The sequence below is a fragment of the Eptesicus fuscus genome, chromosome 20 (genome assembly GCF_027574615.1).
Source record: "Eptesicus fuscus isolate TK198812 chromosome 20, DD_ASM_mEF_20220401, whole genome shotgun sequence".
Classification (NCBI taxonomy): domain Eukaryota; kingdom Metazoa; phylum Chordata; class Mammalia; order Chiroptera; family Vespertilionidae; genus Eptesicus; species Eptesicus fuscus.
In genome coordinates this window covers 35,385,805-35,410,222 of record NC_072492.1, presented here as the reverse complement: position 1 = coordinate 35,410,222, position 24,418 = coordinate 35,385,805, and the positions used below count along the sequence as shown (strand labels likewise).

Genomic DNA, 24,418 nt, shown 5'->3' with positions numbered 1-24,418 from the left:
AGTTAGGATGGAACCTCAAGTTGGAGGCCGTCCCCAGAGCCGACTGGCAGTCCCTGGGGCCAATGGCCAGTGGATAAACAGAGGCGGCGGTGGACGAGGACTGGGGGCGAGGCTCCGCCCCTCGACGGGACAGTCAGGCGAGGCAGCCAGTGAGCCCGCACCAGCGGGTGGGCGTCTCCCTCGGGGGCGGAGCTTCGAGGGGGCGAGAGGCGTGGCTTGGCTGTCAGGTCCCTTCGCCTTTTGTTCAGTTACTGAGTTGCTGCCTTGGCCAGAGTCCGGAGCAGCCGCCGCCCGAGCTTGCAGAGCGCAGTTCGCTGCCCGCGCCGGCTCCCAGCCCGGCCCGACCCCATCCCAGCCCGGCCAGGTTCCACACGCAGGTGCGGACGACCGCAGCAGGTATCGCCGGGGCGAGGGGAGGGCGGCGAGTGGCGGAGAGGCCGAATCCTCCGTCTCTGGGCAGGTGAGGGCGGGAGCCGGGGAGCGTCACCCTGCACCGGCGGCAGGGGGCGCGCCGGGGTCCGGGGCGCGGCGACCTTAGGGGACGCGAGGCTTAGGGCCCAGGGCGCTTTCGGGCTCCGGGAGCCGGGGATCCGAGAAGGGCGGGAAGTGGTCAGGCAGGTGCCTTCCCCGGGACCCGCGAACGCGCCCGACGCCGCGTCCCTGACTCTCGCCTGCCTCTTGCTGGGGAGACTCTGACCTGCTCCTCCTCCGTCCAGGGCTCGCTCCGGTTAGGAATTCACTGTTTGGGAAACTTGCTGCCGCCGGTCTCTCAGGGCCACCCACACCCCACCTCACGCGTCATCCTGGCTTTCCCTCCCTCTCTACTCCCTCAGGCCTGGGTGGGGCCCTATTGTCTGCGCCCTGCTCGCCCAACTGTGGGGGCCGAGCGCACATTTTCCCAGCGACGCGGGCCCCACCTGCCGAGCAGGTGAGCACCCGGAGCCCAGAGGCCCAGTCCTCCAGCTCCCGGAGCCCCACGGGCACTGTACCTGCGGCGCCTCCCGCCGCCCGGGGGCGCCGGGCTAGGGGCTCACCGGCGGAGGTGGGGGGGCCGGGGATGGCAGTGGGGCTGGTGCAGGGCCAGCTCTGAGCCCAGCCGGTGCCTGGCACCCGTGGCCCGGACTGGGGGTCTGGGCGGAGGGGTCGTTCGTGGGTGGAGAATCGCCGGCCCAGTTTCCATGAGCTGCAGCTTCCAGAGTGTTAACAGGAGGACTACCCTCCTCTCTGATCTCTTATTGTCGGGAAAAATCACCCCAAACAAACTTTACGGGAGAAGTATCCGCGGCAGCTTTTCCTGCCTCCTTGCCAAGGGCTTACCCCACGTTTACGGGGTCCCCTTCTTGGAGCAAAGCCTTGTCCTCCAGCTGGCCAGGCTGATCCAGGGCCAGTGCTTGCGCTCCGACCCTGTCCTCCCTGCCTCCACCTCCATCCTGTTTGCTGGGCCCCTGGGGCCTGAGGTGGGGGTGGGGTGGGCCGAAGGGGAAGCAGCTTCTTCCTTCTCTTCCTGCCTCCGGGGACCACCACACCCCCTCACTGGAGGCCTGAGCTCGTGGCTCTCGCCCAAGCTCTGCCCCCTCCCCAGGAATGGGGGTGGGGCGGGGCCCGGCCAAATGACGTGCGCGTGGGGGAAGCGACTGCTCTGGCCCTTCCCCCCCCCCCCCCGACCCCGTCCCCCACGTTATTTGCTAACTGGCTGGTAATTGAGGCCGAAAAACGCGGAGCAGTGGAGCTTGATCTCCATTCCATTGCTGGGTTTTGAAGGAGCATTCCTTCTGGAGGCCTTTGCTGTCCTTCCCCCCCCCTCCCCTCTCTCCTGGGAGAAGTTGGTGGGGAAAGTGGGAGAGGAAGGCTTCTAGAAGGGGGAAAGGGTTTTCAGGTGGAGCTGCATAAGCGCCTCCCCCACCCCCAATTTGCTGAGAGCCCTTCCCCTGGCCAGAGTGGGGATCCCCACCAAGCTTCCAGCACTGGTTTTCAAAAACCTGAAGTGTGGTCTTTTTTTGCGGGGACTTGGGGCCCAGCCTCCTTGTTGGGGAACAGGGGCAATGTAAGAGCTGGGTTCTCCCTCGGTCCTGGCGTGAAGGGAAGAATGGGGGAGTCAGGGCTGCTTGTCTGGACTCAGTCGCCAAGACCTACCACCTCCTTCCTGTTTGTAGATGGAAGAGTGGGGGCGGGGGGTCACACCCCCATGGAGTGCCCCCCACCCCCAGGGATCAGGCTTCCTCCCCATCCCACTTCTGCTCTAGTGGGTGGTGTGCCTGTGGGGAGCCATAAGGGCATGGAATTTGGGCAAAACAACCTGTTTTCCCTCTTCTGGATGCCAGCGTGGAGGAGGGGAAGGCGTAGTAATTACATTGGTGAAATGATTAGTTTAGCTAATCTGGTTTGTGGCTGTGATGAAAAGATAATTCTGAGGAAGGATTGCTAGGAGGTGGCTGGTGAAAACTGGCTCCTTACTGGATGGGAGTGGAGGGAGCGGGGAGGTAGGAACCCAATTAGTCATTTCTTGCTAGATCAAGCCCTAGCTTGGATGACTGGAGTCTTTCCTGCCCTTCCTCCCCGCGTTCCCCCCTCCCCCCGCCTTCCACCCCATTCCCTTTGGAGCTTCTTTGGGGCTGAGGCTCTGAGAATGCACCTGTAGGCATGAAGGAGGTCAGGGCTGCGGCTGCTGCCTGCTTCCCCCCTGGGCCTGGCCGGGGAGGGATAAGGACAGGAGCCTCCTTGGAATAAGATGGGACAATAGACTCATCATGAGAAGGGCTGTTAATCTGGAGAGGTGTTACAGTGGGACTGTTCTGAGCACAGGGATTTGGACTTGGCCCGAGCAGGGTTTGAATCCTAGCTTCATCACTCCTTGGTCGAGTCACTTTACCTCTCTGAGCTGCAGTGACCTCCTTGGTAAAATGGGAATAAACCTACCTACCCAGCAAGTACTTGATAAATGGTAACCTAAGCAAGGGAGGACTCGACTGATACCAAGCACCTTCATTGACTGTTCTCACTTAATGCTGATGCCTGTCCCCGGAGGCAGTACCATGACCCCATTCTACAGATGCGGGAATGGAAGCTCAGGGAAGTTAAGTCACTTGCCCAAGGTTGCACAGGGAGACTCCAGCAGAGCCGAGACTGGCATTTGGGACCTCTGGCTCCCAACCCAGAGCCCACCCTGGTGTACTGGCCCACTGTGGCCCTGGGAAGTTTTTCCTGCCACTCCTTTGTGAGAGCCTTTGCTCAGAAGGACCCCTAGAAGGTACGCGTGGGTGGTGAAGGTGGGGGCAGGTTTATCAGGTGGGGGTGACTCATGGCCTAGCCTGCAGCCCTCTGAAACCTCCCCTGTGGCTTGGTTTTTAGTTTCTGGGTGGGGGGTGGGGGGAGCTCTCTCCCCAAGGTTGGGGTCTGTGGTGGATGTGTGGAGGAGGTTGGGGGTGGGGCGAGGAGGGCAGGGGTCAAAGCTGCTGCTGCTGCCTCCTGGCTTGAGCTGGGCAGAACCAGGGGCTGTGCTGGGCTGTCCCTGTTTAGGAAGTGGGAGCTGCCTGCTTTGCTGGGGGCGGGGCCTCTGCCAAGATAAAGGGGTCCCGCTCCCTGGAGAGGGGAGAGCAATGAGAGTCAGATTTAGACTGGGCCCACGTCCTGGTGGATTGGAGCGGGCAGTACTGCCAGGCGGCTTTGGGGTTGTCCTTTGGAGGGCTGCAGAAGGGTGTTTTTTTGCTGCTGGGAGGGTCTTTCTGGTGATGGGGCTGTGGTCCTTGCAGGAGGGGCTGGTGTCACTGTCCTCTCACTGTCCGCCTGGGCACCTGACACCAGATCGGGCCTGGGAAATCGGGTCCTCGATCTGAGCCTTTCGGCACTGGGCTTCCGGATCCCTTGAGGGCAGGAGGGGACCCCACATAGGATTATTGGGGGCTGAGGAGACGTGATGTGACGGCGAAGGAAAGAGAAGGAACTCGGTCCCGCCTGTTGGCTACAGAGAGGGTGAGGGGCTTGCAGTTGTTCGTCACCCCTGCGGGCACAGGAGAGACGGGACGGATGCTCTGTGAAGGGATGAGGTTAGACAGGAGGAAGGACTTTCTGGGTGCTACCGATGAGAGGAAGAGGGAGAGGTGGAGGCTCAGAGTTGAGTCTTCTCTCGAGGCTGAAGCAGGGCCCCATCCGAGTGAGCTGGAAGCACCCTCTTGCCCCAGGAGGGAGGCCAGGCAGCAGTCACCCTTGGGGTGAATCCGGTCTGTTGGGGTCCCTGGGGAAACTCTCAGCCTCCTGTCTTTGGGGAGAAAAGAGACCTGGCCTGAGAGGGCAGTACCCATGAGCGCCAGCTGGCCCGGCCACCCCTGTGAAGAGAGGGAGGAGTGTGGCTGGGGCGGGCCCTCGGGTGCGTGTCCCGGAGGCTCTCTCCTGGGACGGGACTGAATCTGGTGGGGGTCTGGGGCGCAGCACTGCCCCAATTCCCAGCAGCCTCTTAGGCCTGAGAGAAAGTTCGCTGGCCACTCCCCTTTGCTCAGTCCAGGGCACCTCCGCCGTTGGGGCCGAGCTCAGCTCTCTGTGACCTGCCAAGTGTGGGTTCATGGGCCTGTTTTCTCTCCTTACTGTGGATTCTTATCTCCCAGGCGTGGTGGCCTGGGGGTGGAGTTGGGACAGGGGCAGGGCCATGAGTAAAAAACAATTGGGAAGTTAGAAAAAGTTGCGAGGGAAGGAAAAAAATCCTACTCCATGGAGGCAGCGACTGGGAATATTCCTTCCCCGTCTCTTTTCTTAGCCTCCTCTTGTTTCGTAGCCTCGATCTTGATCATCTCACGCTCTGTGTACAGTCCCAAACGTCAGCCAAACCTGTGTCCAGAGCCTCAGTCTCCCCAGCAAATACTGAACAGGGAACGGACAGGGGGTCTTCCCTGCTGTCCCAGGAGAGGGCCAGGCCGCCATCCTTGCAGCATGAAACCCAGTGACACCTGCGGAGTGACGCCAGGCGAAGGGTGCACAGAGCACTGACATGTTTCCTGAGGCTGCGTGAAGTGCTTTCCCATTCCCAGGGGTCCCGGTGTGGGGTCCTCTGCCAGTTTGGGGTTTTGCCCCCTCAGGGTCACCAGCAGGGAATGGAGCTCCAGCAGAGCCCTTTCCGGGAAGCCCGGAGGTTCCTGGGCCGAGCACCCGGCCTGGCATTTCCCTCTCCCCCGAGTCCGTTTTCCCACCCCGGTTTGTTTGCTTTGGGGAGGAGCCCAGGAGGAAGAAAACAAACGGCAGCTGGGTCGGCCTGACCCCTAGCCCGTCCCCTGGCCACTGCTTGGGTGTCCTCCAGGCAGGAAATGAGGGCTCTGCTCCAGAAGCTCCAGATGGGCTTCTGTCTTCCCCTGTCCCAGGGCCCCGGCCATACCTAGCTCCCGCTTCGGGCTCTGCCCACTTGCAGTGACCAGTCTCATGGGGGAGTCTACAGCCTCCTGCCAAGGAGCGTCTAGTCTGCTGGGGGGGGGGGGGAGTCCTCGGGTCAGAGGGGAGAGGCCTCCTTGGGAAGCCCCAGCCTGATGGGGAGACAGGGCTCTCAAGGGATGCCGTCGTCTGTCCCTGTACTTTTCTAGAGTCTGTCTCCGTCGACATCGCTGGCCAAATCTCCGTTGGAGCCAGACACAGTGGGGAAGGGTGGGGGCGGGTGACCTGCTGAGCCCGGCCTCTCCCCTGGGGCTGCTATGTGGGGAATGTCCATGCCTGACCGGCCTCACCACCCTGCCTGCAAAGGCAGCGCATGTGACTGCGGAGCGGGGCGGCCCTCCCTCCCAGGACCTGGGCAGCACACTTCTTTCCCAGCCGTGCCCCACCCCACCCCACCCCACCCCACCCCAGGGACTCTGGCCTAGGCCTGGGAGGCAGCACCCCTCCGAGCCCTCATCAGGGGGCTCAGGGTCCTGGGTCCCAAAGAGCAGGCTGGCTGCCGGCCCCCTTGCCAGGCCCCTCTCTGCTGGCCTCCTCCTCTACCATCTCTTTGCTTCCTTAATGGAAGGATGCTTCCCTGGGTCTTTTCTGTCCACAGCCGGCTTCCGGGCAGTTGTGTTTGGTTCTCACAACGGTCTGAAGAAGGGGGTGAGTGAGTAGCACGGTCGTCTCCACTTAATAGAGGAGCACAATGAGGCTTCAGGACACGGAGTGACCTGCCCAAGGGCACATGATCCGTGAGCCGTGGGGTTGAAGCCCCTCGCCTCACTCCCAGGCCCTCCTGCTGCCCACAGCTCCTTTCCTTCGCTGTCTGAGTCCAGGATTTGAGTCTGCAAAGGCTGTTGGCTTCTGGCCCAAGGGACCTCCGGGGGCCCTGCCCAGCCTGCTCCTCAGGCCTCCAACGCAGTGTTTCTGAGCCTGGTTCCAGCCGCTTGGCCCCTTCCTGTCCTTGCTTCCACCCTGACGCTCGGTATCCTGCAGCCCAGCCCGCTGTGCCCGTCACTGACAGTGCGCGCTGGTGGGGGGAGGCAGGGGGCAGGAGCTGATGGGGCTCTGGTGGGAGTTCTATTTAATGTCAGGGCTGGGCCACACTCTGCCGGGACAGGCTTGGATTTAGGGTGCCCAGGGCCCGCCTGCTGGGTTGGCCGTGCCAAGGAGGAAGCAAGAATGAAGGGCAGAGTATGCCCAAGGCAGCCTCCTTGCTTCCTCCCAGATCCTTCCCCGGTGTGGACCTGCGGGGGGAGGCTCCTGCACACAGCCTCTCCGGGCCCTGTCCCCTCTCTTCCTGCCCCTCGCCGTCCCCCACCCCACCCTGTGGCCTCCGAGCTGCCCTCTTCCTCCTGTGGTGCCAAGAATAGAGTGCGCTGCTAAAGACAAAGGCTCCCCATTCAACTCAGAAAACCCGCCCTGTGTCTGGCTCTGCCCGTCTGTGTCCAGGGCGCACGGGCAGGGCCCGCGTCTGTCTCGCCCACTTCCCCCCCCCCCCCCCCCCCCCGGCTCTGTCCAGGGCCATTGTGGCAGGTCTCGCTTCAGGTCCTGGGTGGAGAGGGAGGGATGAGACCAAGCAGGGTGCGGCCCCCTCGCCCTGGGAACTGCAGAAACGGCACTTTCGTTCCTTGTGGGAGACTTTCCCTGTTCTCCTGGGGAGTAGGTGGGGAGAAAGGTGCGGCTGGATGACGCTCCGCTCCCGTCTGAGGTCTGACGTCTGTCTGGCCTTCCTGTTGCAGGAATAGCTCTCCCTCCCCAGGATCCGCCCCCGAGGAGACTTCTGCAGTGTGTCCTCTCAGAAATGCTTCCAGTGCTGCCCACCCGCAGCCTTCTGTCTGTCATGGGAATTCTGGTTCCTTATTCCTAGAACCTTAAATATCACATTCCTCTGAGGTCACCTGGGCCCTCTTCTGGGCGTGCAGCGCAGAGGAAAAATAATTGCCCAAGGACACTCTGCAAGTTTGTGCTGGAGCTGGGACTGGAACCGGGGCCTGCTGATTTCCCAGCCGCTGCTCTGCCTGCAACTGTGAGCACCCTTAGCCTTACCCACTGCCTCTCCCCTTGGTGAGGGGCTCAGCCCCCCTCCCTCCCTGCCCCCCATCTGCAGCTGTGTGTCTGGCCCTCTCTCCTTGACCCCAGGGGTCCCTCTTTCCCTGGATCCCCTGTTTGGTGGCTGGAGGCCTGTCTGCAGTGAGGCAGACCTGGAGTTGAGTGGAGCACCCCATTTCCTCAACGTGGAGCCTCCATTTCCTCACCTAGAAATTGGGAATAATAAAACACCTGCCAGGGTTGCTGGGAGGGAAGGATGAGATAGGAAAGGAAGCAGATGCCCTCTCTGCCAGGGATCCTCTGACCTGAGACCTCTGTGTCCCCTGGGCTGATGGGGGGAATGTGGGGGGGTGAGGGGCCTGCTGAGGAAACCCTCCTCCTGGGGCCAGCCTTGACCTTGGTGCTTCCTTTGGACACTGGTCAGGTGAGGGGATGTCCCTGGGGTTCTGGGTGAGGCCTGTGAGCCTCAGAGGTAGGCGGCTGTTTCTGCTGGGGGTGGAGGGGGCTTTTTCCAGCTCCAGTAGTGGGGTGTTTTTACTGATCAGGGTTCGAGATGCCCAGCCCGTCCTGAGTGGATTTGACGGAGGCTCGGTGTCCAGGTGTGTCGGCTCAGCCCTCCTCCTGGCCAAGTGGCATTTAGAGGGTTAATGCAGCTCATTTCCTGGTGCAGTTTCACCCTTTCTCCCAGTTCTGTGACAGCCTTGCTTCTCCGGACTCTCCTCTCTTTTCTCTCTCCAGAGAAGGCATGAGTGCTGGGCATGGGTTGGGGGTGGGGGTTCCTTCTGGTATAGCCACACTTGGTCAGTGCCTGGGAAGCAGCTGGCACCGCTGGAGGCACCGAGCCGCCTGTCTGGTACTCCGGGCCTGCTTCTGTTTATCAGCACGAAACTCTGAGTCACTGGGGCTGACGTGATGGGAGGAGTGGGGGGAGGGAGGAGGGGACGGAGGTGCTGGGAGCTGGTCTGGCTCCTGCCTCTGCCTGTCCAGGTGTGCTCAGGGCCAGGGTAGGAGCCAGGTGTCGCCATAAAAGGAAGTGAGTCCTGAAGGACATTTGTCATCCCTTCCTCCTGGAGGGTGGCACCCGCCAGGCCTCACCGGGAAGACACATCCCTGGTGATCTTTGTTCCTGGGTGGGGCCAGGTGCACCAGCCACCCCACCCTCATGCTCACCGGTCCCCCAACACAACAGGTTTGAGGTGCTGGGTGCTGCCCAGTCTCACGGGTGGACCAGCCCGGGCTCTGCGTGCCGTCTGAGGGCACCCTGGGTATGCAAAGCCCGCACACGCACACGTGGGTGTCACGCATGCCCGTGCCTGGACCCGGCTCTGCCATTTCTCTGCCGTGCCACCTCGCCTGGTGGAGCCTCAGTTTCCACATCTGTGAATGGGGACACAGAGCTTGTGCTGCGAAACCTGCTTGTGAGGGCGGCGCATTAGTGAAAGGTCTGGCACGAGGTCGGCCCTCATTGGAGCACAGCTTCCCTTGCCTCTCCTCCCGGGCGCTGACTCCCATGGTCAGTTCCCAAGACGGGGAGCCAGGCAGCAAGTGGGAATGCACCTCCCTGGTACACAGTAGGGCCGACTCTTCACTAATCCAAGTGCCCCAGGTCTCTGCAGAGAGAGGGAGGGGCTCTTGAATGGCGGTGAGCACCCCGAGGCCTGCCTCTCTGCCTATCCCTGGCCTGGGTTCCCGGAGGCCAAGAGGTGGGCAGACACTACAGGGGAGAGTAGAGGGGGGCTGACACACGGCCACTGCCACCAACATCTGTGCCTACTGTGAGCCAGGCACCCTGCTGGGTCCTTTACAGAGACAGCCCTCACCACAACCTGCTAGGGAGGCGGCATGACCCCGTTTCACAGATGGGGACACTGAGGCTCGGCAGGCAGGCGAACTGCCCCGGTAGTATGTGGCTGGCATTTGAAACGGTGGGTGGGACTCAGAACTCTGGGAAAAGTTTCCAGGAACTGGGGTGTCGGAGAGATGGGGGGATCTTAGGCCCTGGACCTCTGAGCCCACTTGTGATCCTGCCGCATCTGCAGGAAAGTGAGATCCCGAGGGATCCTGGGGCGCCTCTGACTTCCCAGCAGCCTCCCTGGCTTCCCCGAGAAACCTGTCTGACTGCTTCCCTGTCGGACCAACCGGTTTCTGGTGCAGCCGCCTCACATCCAGCGGCCTTTCCCAGGGGAGCCCCGGTGGATGGGGTGGGCCTGCGGGGACCCCAGAAGCTGCTGGAGGCCCTGAGTGGGAAGGTATCCCTCCCTGGGCCTAGGGCCCTTCTGCCCCCACTCCCTCCACCACAGCCCCCTGGGGCCCTTGGGGTGGTGGTAGGAGTAAGGGGTACCGGGCAGGGGCTGGGGAAGCCAGGGGCTGGGCCAGCTGACTTCCTGCCCTTTCTTTGTGTCCCCAGCAGCCACCATGGAGGTGATGAACCTGATTGAACAGCCCATCAAGGTGACCGAGTGGCAACAGACGTATACCTACGACTCAGGCATCCACTCGGGCGCCAACACCGGCGTGCCCTCGGTCAGCAGCAAGGGCATCATGGAGGACGAGGAGGCCTGCGGGCGCCAGTACACGGTCAAGAAGACCACGACCTACACCCAGGGGGCGCCTCAGAGCCAAGGTTGGGGACTATCCCACGGGAATCCATCCTCCAGCGGAAAACTGGGCTGGGCCCCGGAGGGAGGTCAGGGTACAAGGAGGCTGATTTCAGGGGCCTCCCAGTCTGAGGGGGGAGGCACAGCTGCTTCAGGAGGCCCCCATCGGGGAAGGAGGCAGATTCTTCTCCGTGAACCTCTAGAATGGAGGGGAGGCATAGACCCTGCCCATCAGTCTGAAGGGAGAGGCACAGTCCCTGCCTTCTAGGAAGTTACGGCATGATGAAGAGGCGTCGCTATTGCCCTCGGGGACCCGTGGACTGTGGAAATCAGAGTCCTTTTGTTCTGGGACCTTCAAGTTTGATGGGGAGGCAGAGCTCCAGCCCTCAGAGAGCCCCAGTCTGATAGAGGAGGTGCAGTTCTCAGCCTGACGGCTCCTGGTGGGGGGCGGGGCGGAGTCAAGGCTGGCATGCGGAATGCGCTGGCATGGAGGTGGGCCAAGGTCAGGTGGTGAAGTAACCAGCCCTGTTCTGGGGCTTAGGGATGGGGATGCCCCACCAGCATTCAGGTGGGAAAGCCATGTCCACGTCTCCTCCCTGATTAATTGGAGGGTGGAAACTCTGCCTCCCTCTCCCCAGGGCATCGGGACACTGGCCAGGACAGTGGACTCCCAGGTCCACCCAAGAGGTGGAACCTGGAGTCGGAGCTCAGAACCCACCTCCTGCTCTCCGAAACCCACAGTTCTTTCTCTCTGGTCTGCCTTATGATATTGGGTGTCTCCGGCCTCTGAGCCTCGATTGCCTGTATAATGGGAGAGTTGCCTCCTTTGGAGGTGATGAGGGTATAATTAGAATCATGAGATTTCAGGGTTGAGGAGAACCAGGCTGTCTCATCCGACCTTTACCTGGTTGTTAAGGGAGGGACGCAGAGTCGAGGTTGGGGCTCTGGAGTCAGATTGTCTGAGTTCAGATGCCTGCTTGGGTTTCATCATCTCTGCCTCAGTTTTTCCATCTGTAAAGTAGAAATAATAATAGTATTTATCTTGGCCCTGGTTGGTTAGAGCATTGTCCTGATACACTGAGGTTGTGGGTTCCCTATCTGGTCAGGGCACATACAAGGATCAACCAACGAATGCATAAATAAGTGGAATAATAAATTGACCTATCTCTCTCTCTCTCTCTCTCTCTCTCTCTCTCTCTAATCAATAAATAAAAATTTAAAAAATATATCAGTATCAAATCTTATTAACTATATTAAAATATTTTTTCAAAAATAGTACTTACCTTGTAGGGTTATACGATTAAGTGAGAAAATACAAGAAAAATGCTTAATTCACTGCCAGGTACCTAATAAATACTCAAAAAAGGTTAGCTATTCCTATTAATAATAATAATCACTAACATTTCTGTAGTGAGGTGTGCCTCACACACGAGTCCTTTCTTTTCAGAGAAATTCACAGCTATGATCTCATTTAATTCTCATAAGAATTCCCTGTGGTGGACAGAACAGGTGGTGCCCCAGGTTAGAGATGACGTGACTGAGGCGGTGGTGACCTCCTCCAGGTCCCTGGTTAGAGGCGGGACTGTAGGTGGCGTGCTGGGCCTTTGGTCGGGCTGGGAGGCAGCCCAGAGAATGCAGCCACCTGGGCTATTTGCACAGCCTGCCCTGCGCCCTGCTCCCCCGGCCTGCCGTCGGCGGCTCAGCCCCTGCCCTTTGGTCTCTAGGTGACCTGGAGTACCAGATGTCCACCACGGCCAGAGCCAAGCGGGTGCGGGAGGCCATGTGTCCCGGCATGACAGGAGAGGACAGCTCGCTGCTGCTGGCCACCCAGGTGGAGGGGCAGACCACCAACCTGCAGCGGCTGGCCGAGCCGTCCCAGCTGCTCAAGTCGGCCATTGTGCATCTCATCAACTACCAGGATGATGCTGAGCTGGCCACCCGGGCCCTGCCTGAGCTCACCAAGCTTCTCAACGATGAGGATCCGGTCCGTGAGGGGCCTGGCTGGGGTGGGAGAGGTCGGGTGTCCACCGGGGAGGGCCCGGGATAGAGGGAGGTCTTTGACCCCGAGCCCCATCCGTAGGAAGAGTCTGACCTGGGTCCCACTGAGCTTTGTGAATGGGTCCCCTGGCCACCACCTTTTCACAGTGGCAGCTGGACCTGGCCGATCTGCTCACGTCCATCCTCCCCTCCCCCCCTCCCCAGGTGGTGGTGACTAAGGCAGCCATGATCGTGAATCAGCTGTCGAAGAAGGAGGCGTCGAGGCGGGCGCTGATGGGCTCGCCCCAGCTGGTGGCGGCCGTGGTGCGCACCATGCAGAACACCAGCGACCTGGACACGGCCCGCTGCACCACCAGCATCCTGCACAACCTCTCCCACCACCGCGAGGGGCTGCTTGCCATCTTTAAGTCTGGCGGGATCCCCGCCCTGGTTCGCATGCTCAGGTAGCCACCCCTACTCACTGGAGGGCCTGGGGTCTCCCTCCCTTGGCCTTGTCCCTCTCTTCCCCGGGCTTCCATACAACATTTACTGAGCGCCTACTGTGTGCCAGGTGCAGAACCACGCCCAGTCTTGGTGCTTAGCTGCTTATAAAATGAGAGGTTAGACATGAGGCTCCAGTATAGACCAGGGCAGAGGTGTGTCTGAGACGGCTCAGACCTCGAAGCTGCTGTAGATGAAGGGAAGAGCATTCCAAGGGAGGGATCAGCATGCTCCCTGTGTCTTTTGGGCCTTGCAGTGTTGATCGGCCTCTTTCCTCAGCTCAGGACCAGCTGTGAGTTCCTTGAGGGTAGATGTTGATCCTACTCCCTTCTGAGCCCCTTCCAGAAGGCATGTGGCCTTCTATGTGGTAGTTATTCTACATGGTAGGGGCTGGTAACAGGGACCTACTCTCTGCTCAGCCCGGGCTGGGGCCTAGGAGCCGGAGGTGACGAGGTCCCAGTGGGGAGAGGAGAGGTGCTGTGTGCATACGTGGGCTGGGCTGGAGGGACGATGAGATTTTAGCAAAGGGCCGTTTCCATGGGGTATGGGTGCTGGAGAGGGCTTCCCGGGGGAGGTGGCCTACATTTATGCCAGGCCCCTGGGACCCGACTCACCCTAAGCCCCCGCCCGCCATCCCAGCTCGCCCGTGGAGTCGGTCCTGTTCTACGCCATCACCACGCTGCACAACCTGCTGCTCTACCAGGAGGGCGCCAAGATGGCGGTGCGCCTGGCCGACGGGCTGCAGAAGATGGTGCCCCTGCTCAACAAGAACAACCCCAAGTTCCTGGCCATCACCACCGACTGCCTGCAGCTGCTGGCCTACGGCAACCAGGAGAGCAAGGTGGGCCCCTCCCCGCCCCATCAGGACCCGCAGCCCCCTGTCCGTCACCGTCTGTCCAGCTGCAGCCTCAGACCGGTGCCTCCTGACCGTGTGTAGGTTAAATATACACGTATGTGCAGCTATGCATGTTTCATCATATATCTGAGTATAAGGAAAAGAAGAAAATTCATTATCCTCACACAGCCAGTGTTATCTCGATGTGCTGCCTCCAGTGCTATCCTGTGGGCATATTTGTACGTAGCCGTAGTCATAGCAGATGTCTAACTGTGCATCTGTCCTCAAAATTATCCTCTATGATGGCAAACAGCATTTCATTCAGTGGAGGCTCCAGACTTGATTCTTAGGAAGGGCATCTGAATTGTTCCTGATTTTCCACCTTTTAAAAAAATATATATTGTTATTGATTTCAGACAGGAAGGGAGAGGGAGAGAGAGATAGAAACATCAATGGTGAGAGAGAGTCACTGATTGGCTGCCTCCCACGTGCCCCACTCTAGGGGTCGAACCTGCAACCCGGGCACGTGCCGTGGTCGGGAATCGAACCATGACCTCCTGGTTCATAGGTCAACACTCAACCACTGAGCTACACCAACCGGGCTGATTTTCCACCTTTGTAAACAGTGCTGTGATGAACATCTTCAGGCACACAGCTTTTCCCAAAGAATGGAACATTTTTCATCATCAGGGCCAAGGGGTTTTAATATTTCTAGGCTTTTACCCCGATTGCCAGGTTGCTTTCCAAAATGATTGTGTTACCATGCCTCAGCGGTGATGTTTGTTAGCACAGTTTCACCTCATCCTTGTCAGCATTGTGGATTACCCTTGTGTCAGGATTTTGGCTTATTGAATAGTCACACCATCGATTCAGGTTTTATCTGAAGTTCAGTAATGGCAGCTCCGTGAGCCCCCTTCCCTTCCTTGTTCCTCGTCATGGTCCCCGTCTGTCTCACACTCCTTCTCCCCCTCTCCCCACAGCTCATCATCTTGGCCAATGGGGGACCCCAGGCCCTGGTGCAGATCATGCGCAACTACAGCTACGAGAAGCTGCTGTGGACCACCAGCCGCGTGCTCAAGGTGCTGTCGGTGTGTCCCAACAACAAGCCTGCCATCGTGGAGGCTGGTGAGTGCGGTGGCCTGAGGAGAATGCCCGTGTGGCCAGGAGGGCCCAGGTGGTGCCCTGTCTAGCGGCCAGGCTGTCAGCTGTGCTCCGCTGTGGCTGACGTCACCCCTGTCCCTCCGCCCCAGGTGGGATGCAGGCTCTGGGCAAACACCTGACCAGCAACAGCCCCCGCCTCGTGCAGAACTGCCTCTGGACCCTGCGCAACCTCTCAGACGTGGCCACCAAGCAGGTGAGGGAAATGTCCGGGCCTGGGTTCGCCTCATCAGCCCGCTTGTCCTCCTGTCTCACCACGTCCAGCCTCCTGTCTAGGAGTCTGACCTCAGGAGCCGGGGGGAGAGGCCTCTACGTCTTGCTGTGCTGTGGCCGAGGCTGGAGGGACCCTGACCCTCATCCCTTTAGCTTAAGGCTCTAGTCCCCATTAGGAATTCGGGAAGGGGAATCGATAGCGGGGGCTGATTTTTCTAAGCTGGGTTTCCGGGGGCCAGGGGGACAGTCTGACCTAGGCCCCGAGGCAGGGAGCAGCAGGTGTCAACAAACAGCTTGAGGGCCCAGTGGCTAAAACACAACTTCAGAAAAACTGTAGTTTCAGGACAAGCCTCCCGGCCCCTCCTTCCAGCCTGACTCACCCCTCAGAGCCCGTCAGCAGGTGTTTAGTGAGCACCGCCGTGTGCGGGACTGGGGGACATGGTCTTGCTCACCCCTTTTCACACTTGAGGAGTGTGGGACGGGGTTGGTTAGATGAAGAAACAGAGGCTCAGGAAGTCAAGCCGGGCCCTCGGTCCCAGCTAAGAAGTGGCGGTGCTGGCAGGTGAACGCAGGGCTGTCTGTCCCCAGAGCCTGGGTCTCCCTGTGCCACCACAGGCCCACAGGGCCCCCCCTGGGAGAATGAGGCTGCTGGGTTAGGGGTGTTTGCTGAGAGCGGATTTGGCCAGGGGATCGCTGAGGGGGCAGCGTGAAGGCCCAGAAAGGTAGAAGTGTGTAAAAATGGGTCAGCTGGGCCACTGAGGCAGGGACTTCAATTTCCTCCTGACCTGGGGGCCTCCTTCAGCCTGAGTGGGGCTCTGCCTGGTCAGAGGATGCAGAGGAGGAGCAGGGCGGCCGGAGGAAAGAGCGTGGAGCTGAGACACAGGCCGGGGCTCAGATCTGGCCCGCTAGCTGTGGGTCCGTGGACAAGCCACCTACCCTCCCTGAGCCTCAGTGCCCCGCAGGAGAGCTCTGCCCTCTCACAGGCATGCGCAGGGTCCCGGGGTGAAGGCTCCCTGGCACACCGGCAGGGCCCATTGAGGTCAGCCATCAGGCCATCGCGGTCCCCTGGGGCATGCCTGGGAGCGGTTGGGAGTCTCTCTCACTCATCCCTGCCTCCCCCACCCCCGGCCCAGGAGGGACTGGAGAGCGTGCTGAAGATTCTGGTGAACCAGCTGAGTGTGGACGACGTCAACGTCCTCACCTGTGCCACGGGCACGCTGTCCAACCTGACGTGCAACAACAGCAAGAACAAGACGCTGGTGACGCAGAACAGCGGCGTGGAGGCGCTCATCCACGCCATCCTGCGTGCTGGCGACAAGGACGACATCACGGAGCCTGCTGTCTGCGCCCTGCGCCACCTCACCAGCCGCCACCCTGAGGCCGAGATGGCCCAGAACTCCGTGCGCCTCAACTACGGCATCCCGGCCATTGTCAAGCTGCTCAACCAGCCCAACCAGTGGCCCCTGGTCAAGGTACCACCACCACTGCCGCGGTGGGGGGTAGGCCAGGGAAGGAGCTCTGCAGTCAGGACTAGGTGCTGTATCAGTATAGGCAAAGCTGCTGTAACAGAGAGGCCCTCAGTAAGACAGAAATTCTCTCCTCATGGGATGGTTTAGACCCCCACAGCGGCTCTGCTCCTGAGACCGAGAATCTTTCTCTCTTGTTGCTCAGCCATCCCCAAAGGCAGCGCTTCAAAGTTTTATAGTCACATGACCACCTTGGGCCGTCTCATTAAACTGCAGGTTCTGACTCTGTAGGCCTCGAGGGGAGGGGAGCTTCTGCATTTTCTAACAAGCTCCTAGGTGTTGCTGCTCGTCCATGGAGCTCACTTCTTTTTTCTTCTTCTTTTTTTTCTAATATATTTTATTGATTTTCTACAGAGAGGAAGGGAGAGGGATAGAGAGTTAGAAACATCAATGAGAGAGAAACACCGATCAGCTGCCTCCTGCACACGCCCCACTGGGGATGTGCCAGCAACCAAGGTACATGCCTTTGACCGGAATCGAACCTGGGACCCTTCAGTCCGCAGGCCGACGCTCTATCCACTGAGCCAAACCGGTTAGGGCTGGAGCTCCCTTCTTACGCTAGAGGGTCTCACACCAATGGTTGGGCGGTATCATCCCCACAGGTGCGTCAAGCCCCAGGAAAGTGGGAGGCGAGCGGTGAGCAGGGCGTGGGACGTGTCAGTCTAGCCCACACCCTGGAATTTGATCAGTTGGCTGCATCGAAGTGCAAGGAGGCTAGCGATGTGTCATGTGTCAGAGGGCGGTGTGTCTGCTAAAACTCAGGAGTGATGCTAAAAGGGATAGAGTGGATCCTGGGGGACGCCTGGTGTCAGCCATAGGGAGTCCAGGGTGTGAAGGGGTGGGGCCTTCTCAGGAGGCCAGCTGGCATTGGCTAAATTTTAGACAGTCTAACAGTACAGGTAAGAATGACTCTAAGTGATTATGTACATTTTTTAAAGGTCCATAGTTTCCGGCCGATGTGGCTCAGTGGTTGAGTGCTGACCCATGAAACAAGAGAGTTGCTGGTTCAATTCCCAGTCAGGGCACAAGCACGGGTTGTGAGCTCGATCCCAGTGTGGACCGTGCAGGAGGCAGCTGATTAATGAGTCTTTCTCATCATTGATGTTTCTATCTCTCTCTCCTTCCCCTTTTCTGAAATCAATTAAAAAACACACACACACATATATATATATATATCTCAAACAGACAAACAAAAATAGGGCAGCTCATGCCCCTCCTTGGGCTTGGTGCCTGCTGCAAGGCCGAGGGGGAAAGGATTTGCATCCTGACCCAGCAGCTAATGGACAGCAACCTTGGCAGTTCATCCACCCTGTGCTCACGTCCTCATCTCTCACATGATTTTCATCCCTGCCCTCGTGGCTTCTTGTTTTGAGGATTAAATGAGACAATAAATTGCTTTGCAAGACCCTGAGGGACCCTGGGAGACTGGAGTGGCTCCTGGGAGTCGGGGGACCCTGGGGAGGAGACCTCTGCCAGGCTGGGGATTGATTGCTACATGAGCATCACCAAAGGAGGGGGCTTTAGGGTTGACAATCACAAGGACTCCCTGATAACCAGGGTTTGGGAACTATCAGAAAAACAAGTATGACTCTGTTGTCTTGAGCGGGGGTCAGGGGGGGCGGGCGGAGCAGAGGCGTGTTAAGAGAAGGGATAAGGGTGAGGGTCAAGGCATGGGGGCTGGTGGAATGTTCTGGAATGGGATATCATTTTATTTTTCTTTTTTAAAATATATTTTTACTGATTTCAGAGAGGAAGGGAGAGGGAGAGAGAGCTAGAAACATCAATAATGAGAGAGAATCATTGATTGGCTGCCTCCTGTACACCCCACACTGGGATTGTGCCCTGACTGGGAATCGAACCATGACCTCCTGGTTCATAAGTCGACAATCAACCACTGAGCCACACGGGCCTTGCTGGGGTATTATTTTAGCAGGGGCTATTAGAGTTAGACATTAGACAGATGAGAAACCACAGATCCTATGGAATAAGGGACATGCGCTGGGGTGGTCTCATTCTTGGGAGACCATCCAGCACATCCATGTCCGGCCAGGGGTCAGAGAGATGATAGGGGAGGAGGAGATGATGCTGGGAAATTGGGATCCTCCAGACACACAAGAAATGACCCTGATTGTTCCTTTTCTTGCCAGGCAACCATTGGCCTGATCAGGAACCTGGCCCTGTGCCCAGCCAACCATGCCCCACTGCAGGAGGCAGCCGTCATCCCCCGCCTCGTCCAGCTGCTGGTCAAGGCCCATCAGGATGCCCAGCGCCACGTGGCTGCAGGCACACAGCAGCCCTACACGGTGAGTGAGCTGCTGGTGCCCGTGACTGCCCTCCCGGGGGGTCAGGCCGTCCTCTGTGAGCATGTGTGTGCACGTGAGCGTGCGCTTGGGGAGGCGAGTTGCAGCTGGTGCCACTCCAAGGACCAGTGAGATCTGTCAGTGTCAGGGGGTGTGAGGCCACGTCCAAGGGCCACCTGTCGCCACGCCCCAATGTCTCCTCTCGTGCAGGATGGCGTGAGGATGGAGGAGATTGTGGAGGGCTGCACTGGAGCCCTGCACATCCTCGCCCGGGATCCCATGAACCGCATGGAGATCTTCCGACTCAACACCATCCCGCTGTTTGTGCAGGTGAGTCTGGGCAGGTGGGCAGGAGAGGTCCCCCCAACCCCTGCTTTTCCCCACTGCTGAGCCGGGAAGGTTGGCAGCCCTGGGTCTGGTGGGCGGGGTGTGTGTGGTGGTGGTTTTGCTGCAGCATTCTCTTTCTTTCTTGAGTTTCAATGTGAACTCAGACATTTTCAGGAAAAGTCTTTTAACAATACAGGAAACGCTTTATGCTACGTCAGATGAAGAAACTAGGCTATATTGGCGACTATAATAAAAACCCAGTGTCAGCATGCCCGTGTGTTCACAGAGGCTGTCTGTCTGGGTGGGGAATTGCGGCTGGCTTTCTTTCCCGTTTCTTCATACGTTTCTTAGAATTTCCACACTTTCTTTATGAGCTTGGGGTGAATCCACAAAGGGAGGCGGAGAAGGGCAGGGCTCTGCGGGGTGCTGCCACCTGCCTCACCCCCACCCTGCGCCCCCGTCCCAGCTCCTGTACTCGTCGGTGGAGAACATCCAGCGTGTGGCCGCTGGCGTCCTGTGCGAGCTGGCCCAGGACAAGGAGGCGGCCGACGCCATCGACGCCGAGGGCGCCTCGGCCCCCCTCATGGAGCTGCTCCACTCCCGCAATGAGGGCACCGGTGAGAGGCTGTGCTGGGGGCGGGGGCGAGGGCGAGGAGGGGGCTGGGCCTTGGCCCCCCAGCCAGGGCGGAGGAGATGCCTGACCCGGCCTTCCCTTTCCTCTCTGCTCAGCCACCTACGCCGCGGCCGTCCTGTTCCGCATCTCCGAGGACAAGAACCCAGATTACCGCAAGCGCGTGTCCGTGGAGCTCACCAACTCCCTCTTCAAGCATGACCCCGCCGCCTGGGAGGCGGTGAGTACCCGGGGGGGCGGCAGCTAAGGCTGCGCGAGGTGCCCGCTGCACAGGGACAGCACTTCCATGGGGCTCCTGCCGTCCTGGCCACTGCATAGATTTTTATTTCATAGTTGAATCATGAGTGACGCTTCTCAGGAGATGGAAAGAGTAGGTTGAACCATCTGTGGATTTTAAAAAAGATTTTTAAATTGATTTTGAGAGAGAGAGAGAGAAGCACCGATGTGAGAGCAGCTCATCATCAGCTGCCTCCTGCGTGTGCCCCGACTGGAAATCATACTGGCAACCCCTGGGTGCCCAGGACCATGCCCAACCTGAGCCACACCGGCCAGGCCTCTCTGTTTTTGACCTGCCAAAACGGCGGTTTAATTTTGTCCAAGCTGATACAAACCGTGGAGGCGGGAGTGCCTTTTTCTAACCTGCACAGAGGTTCTCTGGAGGCTCTCGGGCTCCCTGATCCTGGGAGGGGCAGCTCCCGGCACCCAGGCTCAAGTCCTCCCCCCTCCACTCCCCTCCGCAGGGCTGTTCTTGTTCTGTGGGTGCCCCCAAGCATGAATGGTGGGACCCCCCGCCCCTGGGGCGGTGCCTGAGGAGAGGCGTTTATCAGGGTACGGGGTTACCCTCTTTCACCTTCGGTTCCCTCAGGTGATCTCGCTTTTCCTCTGGCCCCTTTATGGACGCATCTCTAGCTGCCCACTCGCAACCCCTGCGTCTCCTGCCCTCCCCCCTCCCTCACTGCTTCTCTGTCTCCTTCCTCAGGCCCAGAGCATGATCCCCATCAATGAGCCCTACGCGGATGGTAAGCGTGTGCAGAGTGCTCAGCAGCCTAGAGGGCGGGGGGGACATGGGGTGTGAGGGAGGGAGAGCCACTGTGTCTGCAGGGCCGTGGCAGCTGCTGTGTGGCATCCACACGCACTCCTGTCCGGGTCTCTGACGTGGGCGTTTAGGGAGGCGGGTCGGGCCCTCTGGGCTTGGGCAGGGGGCGAGGACGTGGCCGAGGGCTGTCCAGACCCCGCCACGGGGTGGCCTACAGACCCTGACAGAGGCCCCTTCTCCTTCCCAGACATGGAGCCCACCTACCGCCCCATGTACTCGAGTGACATGCCCCTGGACCCCCTGGAGATGCACATGGACATGGAGGGGGACTACCCCATCGACACCTACAGCGAAGGCCTCCGGCCCCCCTACCCCACCGCCGACCACATGCTGGCCTAGCCGGCCTGACCCGGTATGGCGCCTCCCGCTGACACACGCTTTCCCTTCCCTCTGTGCTCCCTCTCGTGGGGGCCCGCTCGAGTTTCTATTGAAACTCTGGCTCCTTTTGGGGGGAACGAGTGTGGGGCCTTTTGCTATTGAGCTCCCCCAAGGAAGCCCGCCTTAGTCTCTCTCTTTGCTGGGTGGGGAGTCCTGTCTCTTCTGTGGGTGGTGGTGGTGGGGGGGTGATGGGAGCTTCTAGGGGACACAGTCCTGCCCTGACCTCTGTGCCTGCCCATCCCCAGGTGCGGCTCCTATCGGAGAGGCTCTCCGTGCGGACGATGGGGCGAGACAGAAAAGTGCCTGAGCCCGGGGGACCAGGGCCGTGACTTCCTGCCGAACCCCGCGCCGCCATAGGGTCTTTCTTGGGATGATGATCTGCTCCTGCTTTTCTGTTCTGGGCTGTGGGTCAACGGCCCTCGGCCCCTCCCCCACCCGGTGGCCCTGGCACTAAAGCTTTAGACTCTGTTTCCCCAGCGGTCCCCCTCCCTGCGCTGGCTGCCTGCCTCCAGCCGCCTGGGCCCCACCGGGCTCTGGTTCCTTCTCTGGGCCTGATCTTCTCATTGTACTCCACCGACCAACTGTCCTGAGCCCCCGGGGTCTCCAGGACCCGGGTACAAGGCCCAAAGCCCCAGAATCCAAAGCTTCTCCTGAAAAGTTCAGGGACCGTCCAGGAAGATGTGGAGCGTGAGTCCCCACTCCAGACCCCTGCCTGCTCCTCTCCCCAGGACGCTCACTGGGCCTTGGCCCCCTCCCGGGGAGCCCTGGGGACAGCTTCCTCACCCGCCCCCCAGGGCTCCCCCGCCCCCCCCCCCCGTCCCACCCACACAACTGCCCTAGCTGACCCCAGAAGTGCTCTTGGCTGACCCCTCTGGTGTGCGGTGAGGGGCGTTCTCTTCCCCTTCCTGTTTCACCCCCCCCCCCCCATCTCCTCCTGCCTGTGGGTGTGGAGGCTGGGGAGGTCCCTGGGAGAGTTTTATTATTATCGCTTGATGTTTTTGGTTATTGGTTTTTTGTATAGACCAAAGCAATGAAAATAAAACTAACACACAGATCCAACGGATGCTGTTTTGGGGGCATGGGATGGGGAGACGGGGACTCTCTTGGCAGCCTCATGGCCATCCTGTTTGTGGGCAAGACACGGAGAGAGGGCGGTCAGGGAGAAAGGAACGTTTAAAGAGGCAGAGTCCATTTAATGCAGTACAAACGCCTACCTTTTCAACCCGGAGCCTTGGGAGCCTAAGAGGGGCTGAGCGCTGGCCTCAGGGACACCAGGCCTTACTCCTCTCTCCGATGGGCCTCCTCCTCGCTGGCCTCTCAGCCTCAGCCCTGCCCCGTCTGGCCTGAGTGTACATTTGGTGGGTTTCTCCTGGGTGCAACACTCCCTGTGGCCTACAGCGTGGAGTCCAGGCCCCTCTGGTCTGCGGTGGGCCTACCCAGCCCCTCCCCCCACCCCCTGTCCCCTCAGCCAGCATCCTGCACACAGTTTCTTGCCTCCTGATCTTGGTCCATGCTGTTCCCTCTGCCTGGAATGCCTGCCCTGCTCACCCATTGGGATCCAACTCGGCCCACTCCAGGAACACCTTCCCCAGGCCTCCCTGCTCCCAGCCAGGCCGAGGTGTTGCCCTCCTCTGCTCCAGGAGGCCCCGTGCGTGGCTGTCATTTCACTCACATTGGTGTAACTGTCAGCTTCTGTGACAGTCCCCCTCCACATCCCAAATTCTCCTGCCTGCGGATGGGGTGGGCCTGTCCTGGAGAAGGCTGATGGGGGTGTTGGGCCCAGGTTTCCAAGCTGCCGGGGTACGGTGTGTGTGTGTGTGTGTGTCCTGGGAGAGCTGAGGCTCTGCCTGGCCTCACACAGTCAGTGTGGACACTCAGCCTGGACACTTGATTCCACCCCTACCAGCACCTCTTCCCCATACTGATTGCAGGGCTCAACAGAGTGGCTATCACTGCAATTGTCTGAGGTTCTGGCTTTCTGAGAGGTGGATGGCTCAGCTGCTAAAAAAGGGGAGAGGCCCGGCCTGCGTGGCTCAGTGGTTGAGTGTTGACCTATGAACCAGGAGGTCACGGTTTGATTCCTGGTCAGGTCACATGCCTGGATTGTGGGTTCAATCCTCAGTCTGGGGCATGCAGGAGGCAGCCCCTCAATGATGTTTTCTTTTCTTTTATAAAATATTTTTAATTGATTTTTTTCAGAGAGGAAGGGAGAGGGAAAGAGAGTTAGAAACATGGATGAAAGAGAAACATCGATCAGCTGCCTCCTGCACACCCACTACTGGGGATGTGCCCGCAACCAAGGTGCGTGCCCTTGACCGGAATCGAACATGGGACCTTTCAGTCCGCAGGCCGACGCTCTGTCCACTGAGCCAAACCGGTCAGGGCTCAATGATGTTTCCTTATCATTGATGTTTCTATCTCTCTCTCTCTTCCTTCCTCTCTAAAATCAATAAAAAATACTTTTTAAAAAAGAGGGGAGAAAAATTGGACAAGTGAGCCCCCAGACAAGAATCCAGCGCAACTGGAGGCGGCCTCAGACCCAGCCCCTTCTGGTGGGGTCTCTTAAGTCAAGATCAGCAAAGGCACTGTTTATTTGTTTGCTTACTTACCTACTAACTGGTAGGCATTGAACTGAGAATAGAGATCCGCTCATCAGCATGAAAAGAGCAACACCCAAAACAAAGCAAAAAAACAACAACTCAAAGTATATGTTTGCAAACTCAATAGTGGTTACTCTGGGTAGCCACAGAAGCACAGGTGTGGTTTATAATCTGTTTGTTTATCTGCATTTAAGGACTATTATCTTGTCACATGCAAATGTTTGAAACTAGCTACAAGAATTTTTATTGGAAAATGTGCAAACATACATAAAAGTAGAGAGAACAGAATTCCTGTGGGCCCTCACCCAGCTTCCATAGTTCTTAACCTCCTCTTCCTGTTTTGTCTGCTATTCTCATTGTGCTAAGTCTGTTGAAGCAAAGTCAGGCATTGTGCCCTGTCATCCATAAATGCTTCCGTGCGCTTCTCTACCCCAGGGGTCTTGAACCATTTTTGTGCTGCAAGCACGTTTGGCAGGCTGGGGAAGTCTGTGAGCCCCTTCTTGGGATAATGTTTTTAAATGCCTAAGATAAAACACATAAGATTGTAAAGGAAATCTATCGTGTATATAGTATAAACTGAAATATAGTGAAGTTTTGTGTTTGTTTTTGCCTTTTAAAATTTATTTTAGAGAAAGGAGAGGTAGAGAGAGAGAAACATTGATGTGAGAGAGAAACATCGATCAGCTGCCTTCTGCACCTCCCCTACTGGGGATGGAGCCCACAACAAGGGAATCAAACCAGCGACCCTCTGGTGCATGGGATGGTGCTCAACCAACTGAGCCACACCAGCCAGAGCTGGTTGAAATATTTTAAAATGTGTGATATAGTAA

At 58.8% G+C, this 24,418-nt stretch overlaps 1 protein-coding gene across 4 annotated transcripts; it reads left to right on the top strand.

The window, feature by feature from the left end:
• Positions 1–249: 249 nt before the first annotated feature.
• On the top strand, positions 250–21,784 carry JUP (junction plakoglobin). 4 transcript variants are annotated; one of them, XM_008149386.3, is made up of 15 exons: positions 250–377; positions 9,857–10,072; positions 11,771–12,030; positions 12,249–12,487; positions 13,164–13,365; positions 14,340–14,484; positions 14,610–14,713; positions 15,864–16,202; positions 18,404–18,559; positions 18,767–18,886; positions 19,350–19,500; positions 19,613–19,734; positions 20,494–20,533; positions 20,798–20,962; positions 21,234–21,784. In XM_008149386.3, the coding sequence occupies exons 2-14, from the start codon at positions 9,865–9,867 to the stop codon at positions 20,947–20,949; spliced, it is 2,238 nt and encodes a 745-aa protein (XP_008147608.1). In that variant the 5' UTR covers positions 250–377; positions 9,857–9,864; the 3' UTR covers positions 20,950–20,962; positions 21,234–21,784. The 4 variants fall into 4 exon arrangements, with proteins under 4 accessions (XP_008147608.1, XP_028013097.1, XP_028013094.1 ...); XM_028157296.2 differs by having other exon boundaries at positions 250–396; positions 9,860–10,072; XM_028157293.2 differs by having other exon boundaries at positions 250–396.
• Positions 21,785–24,418: the final 2,634 nt, after the last annotated feature.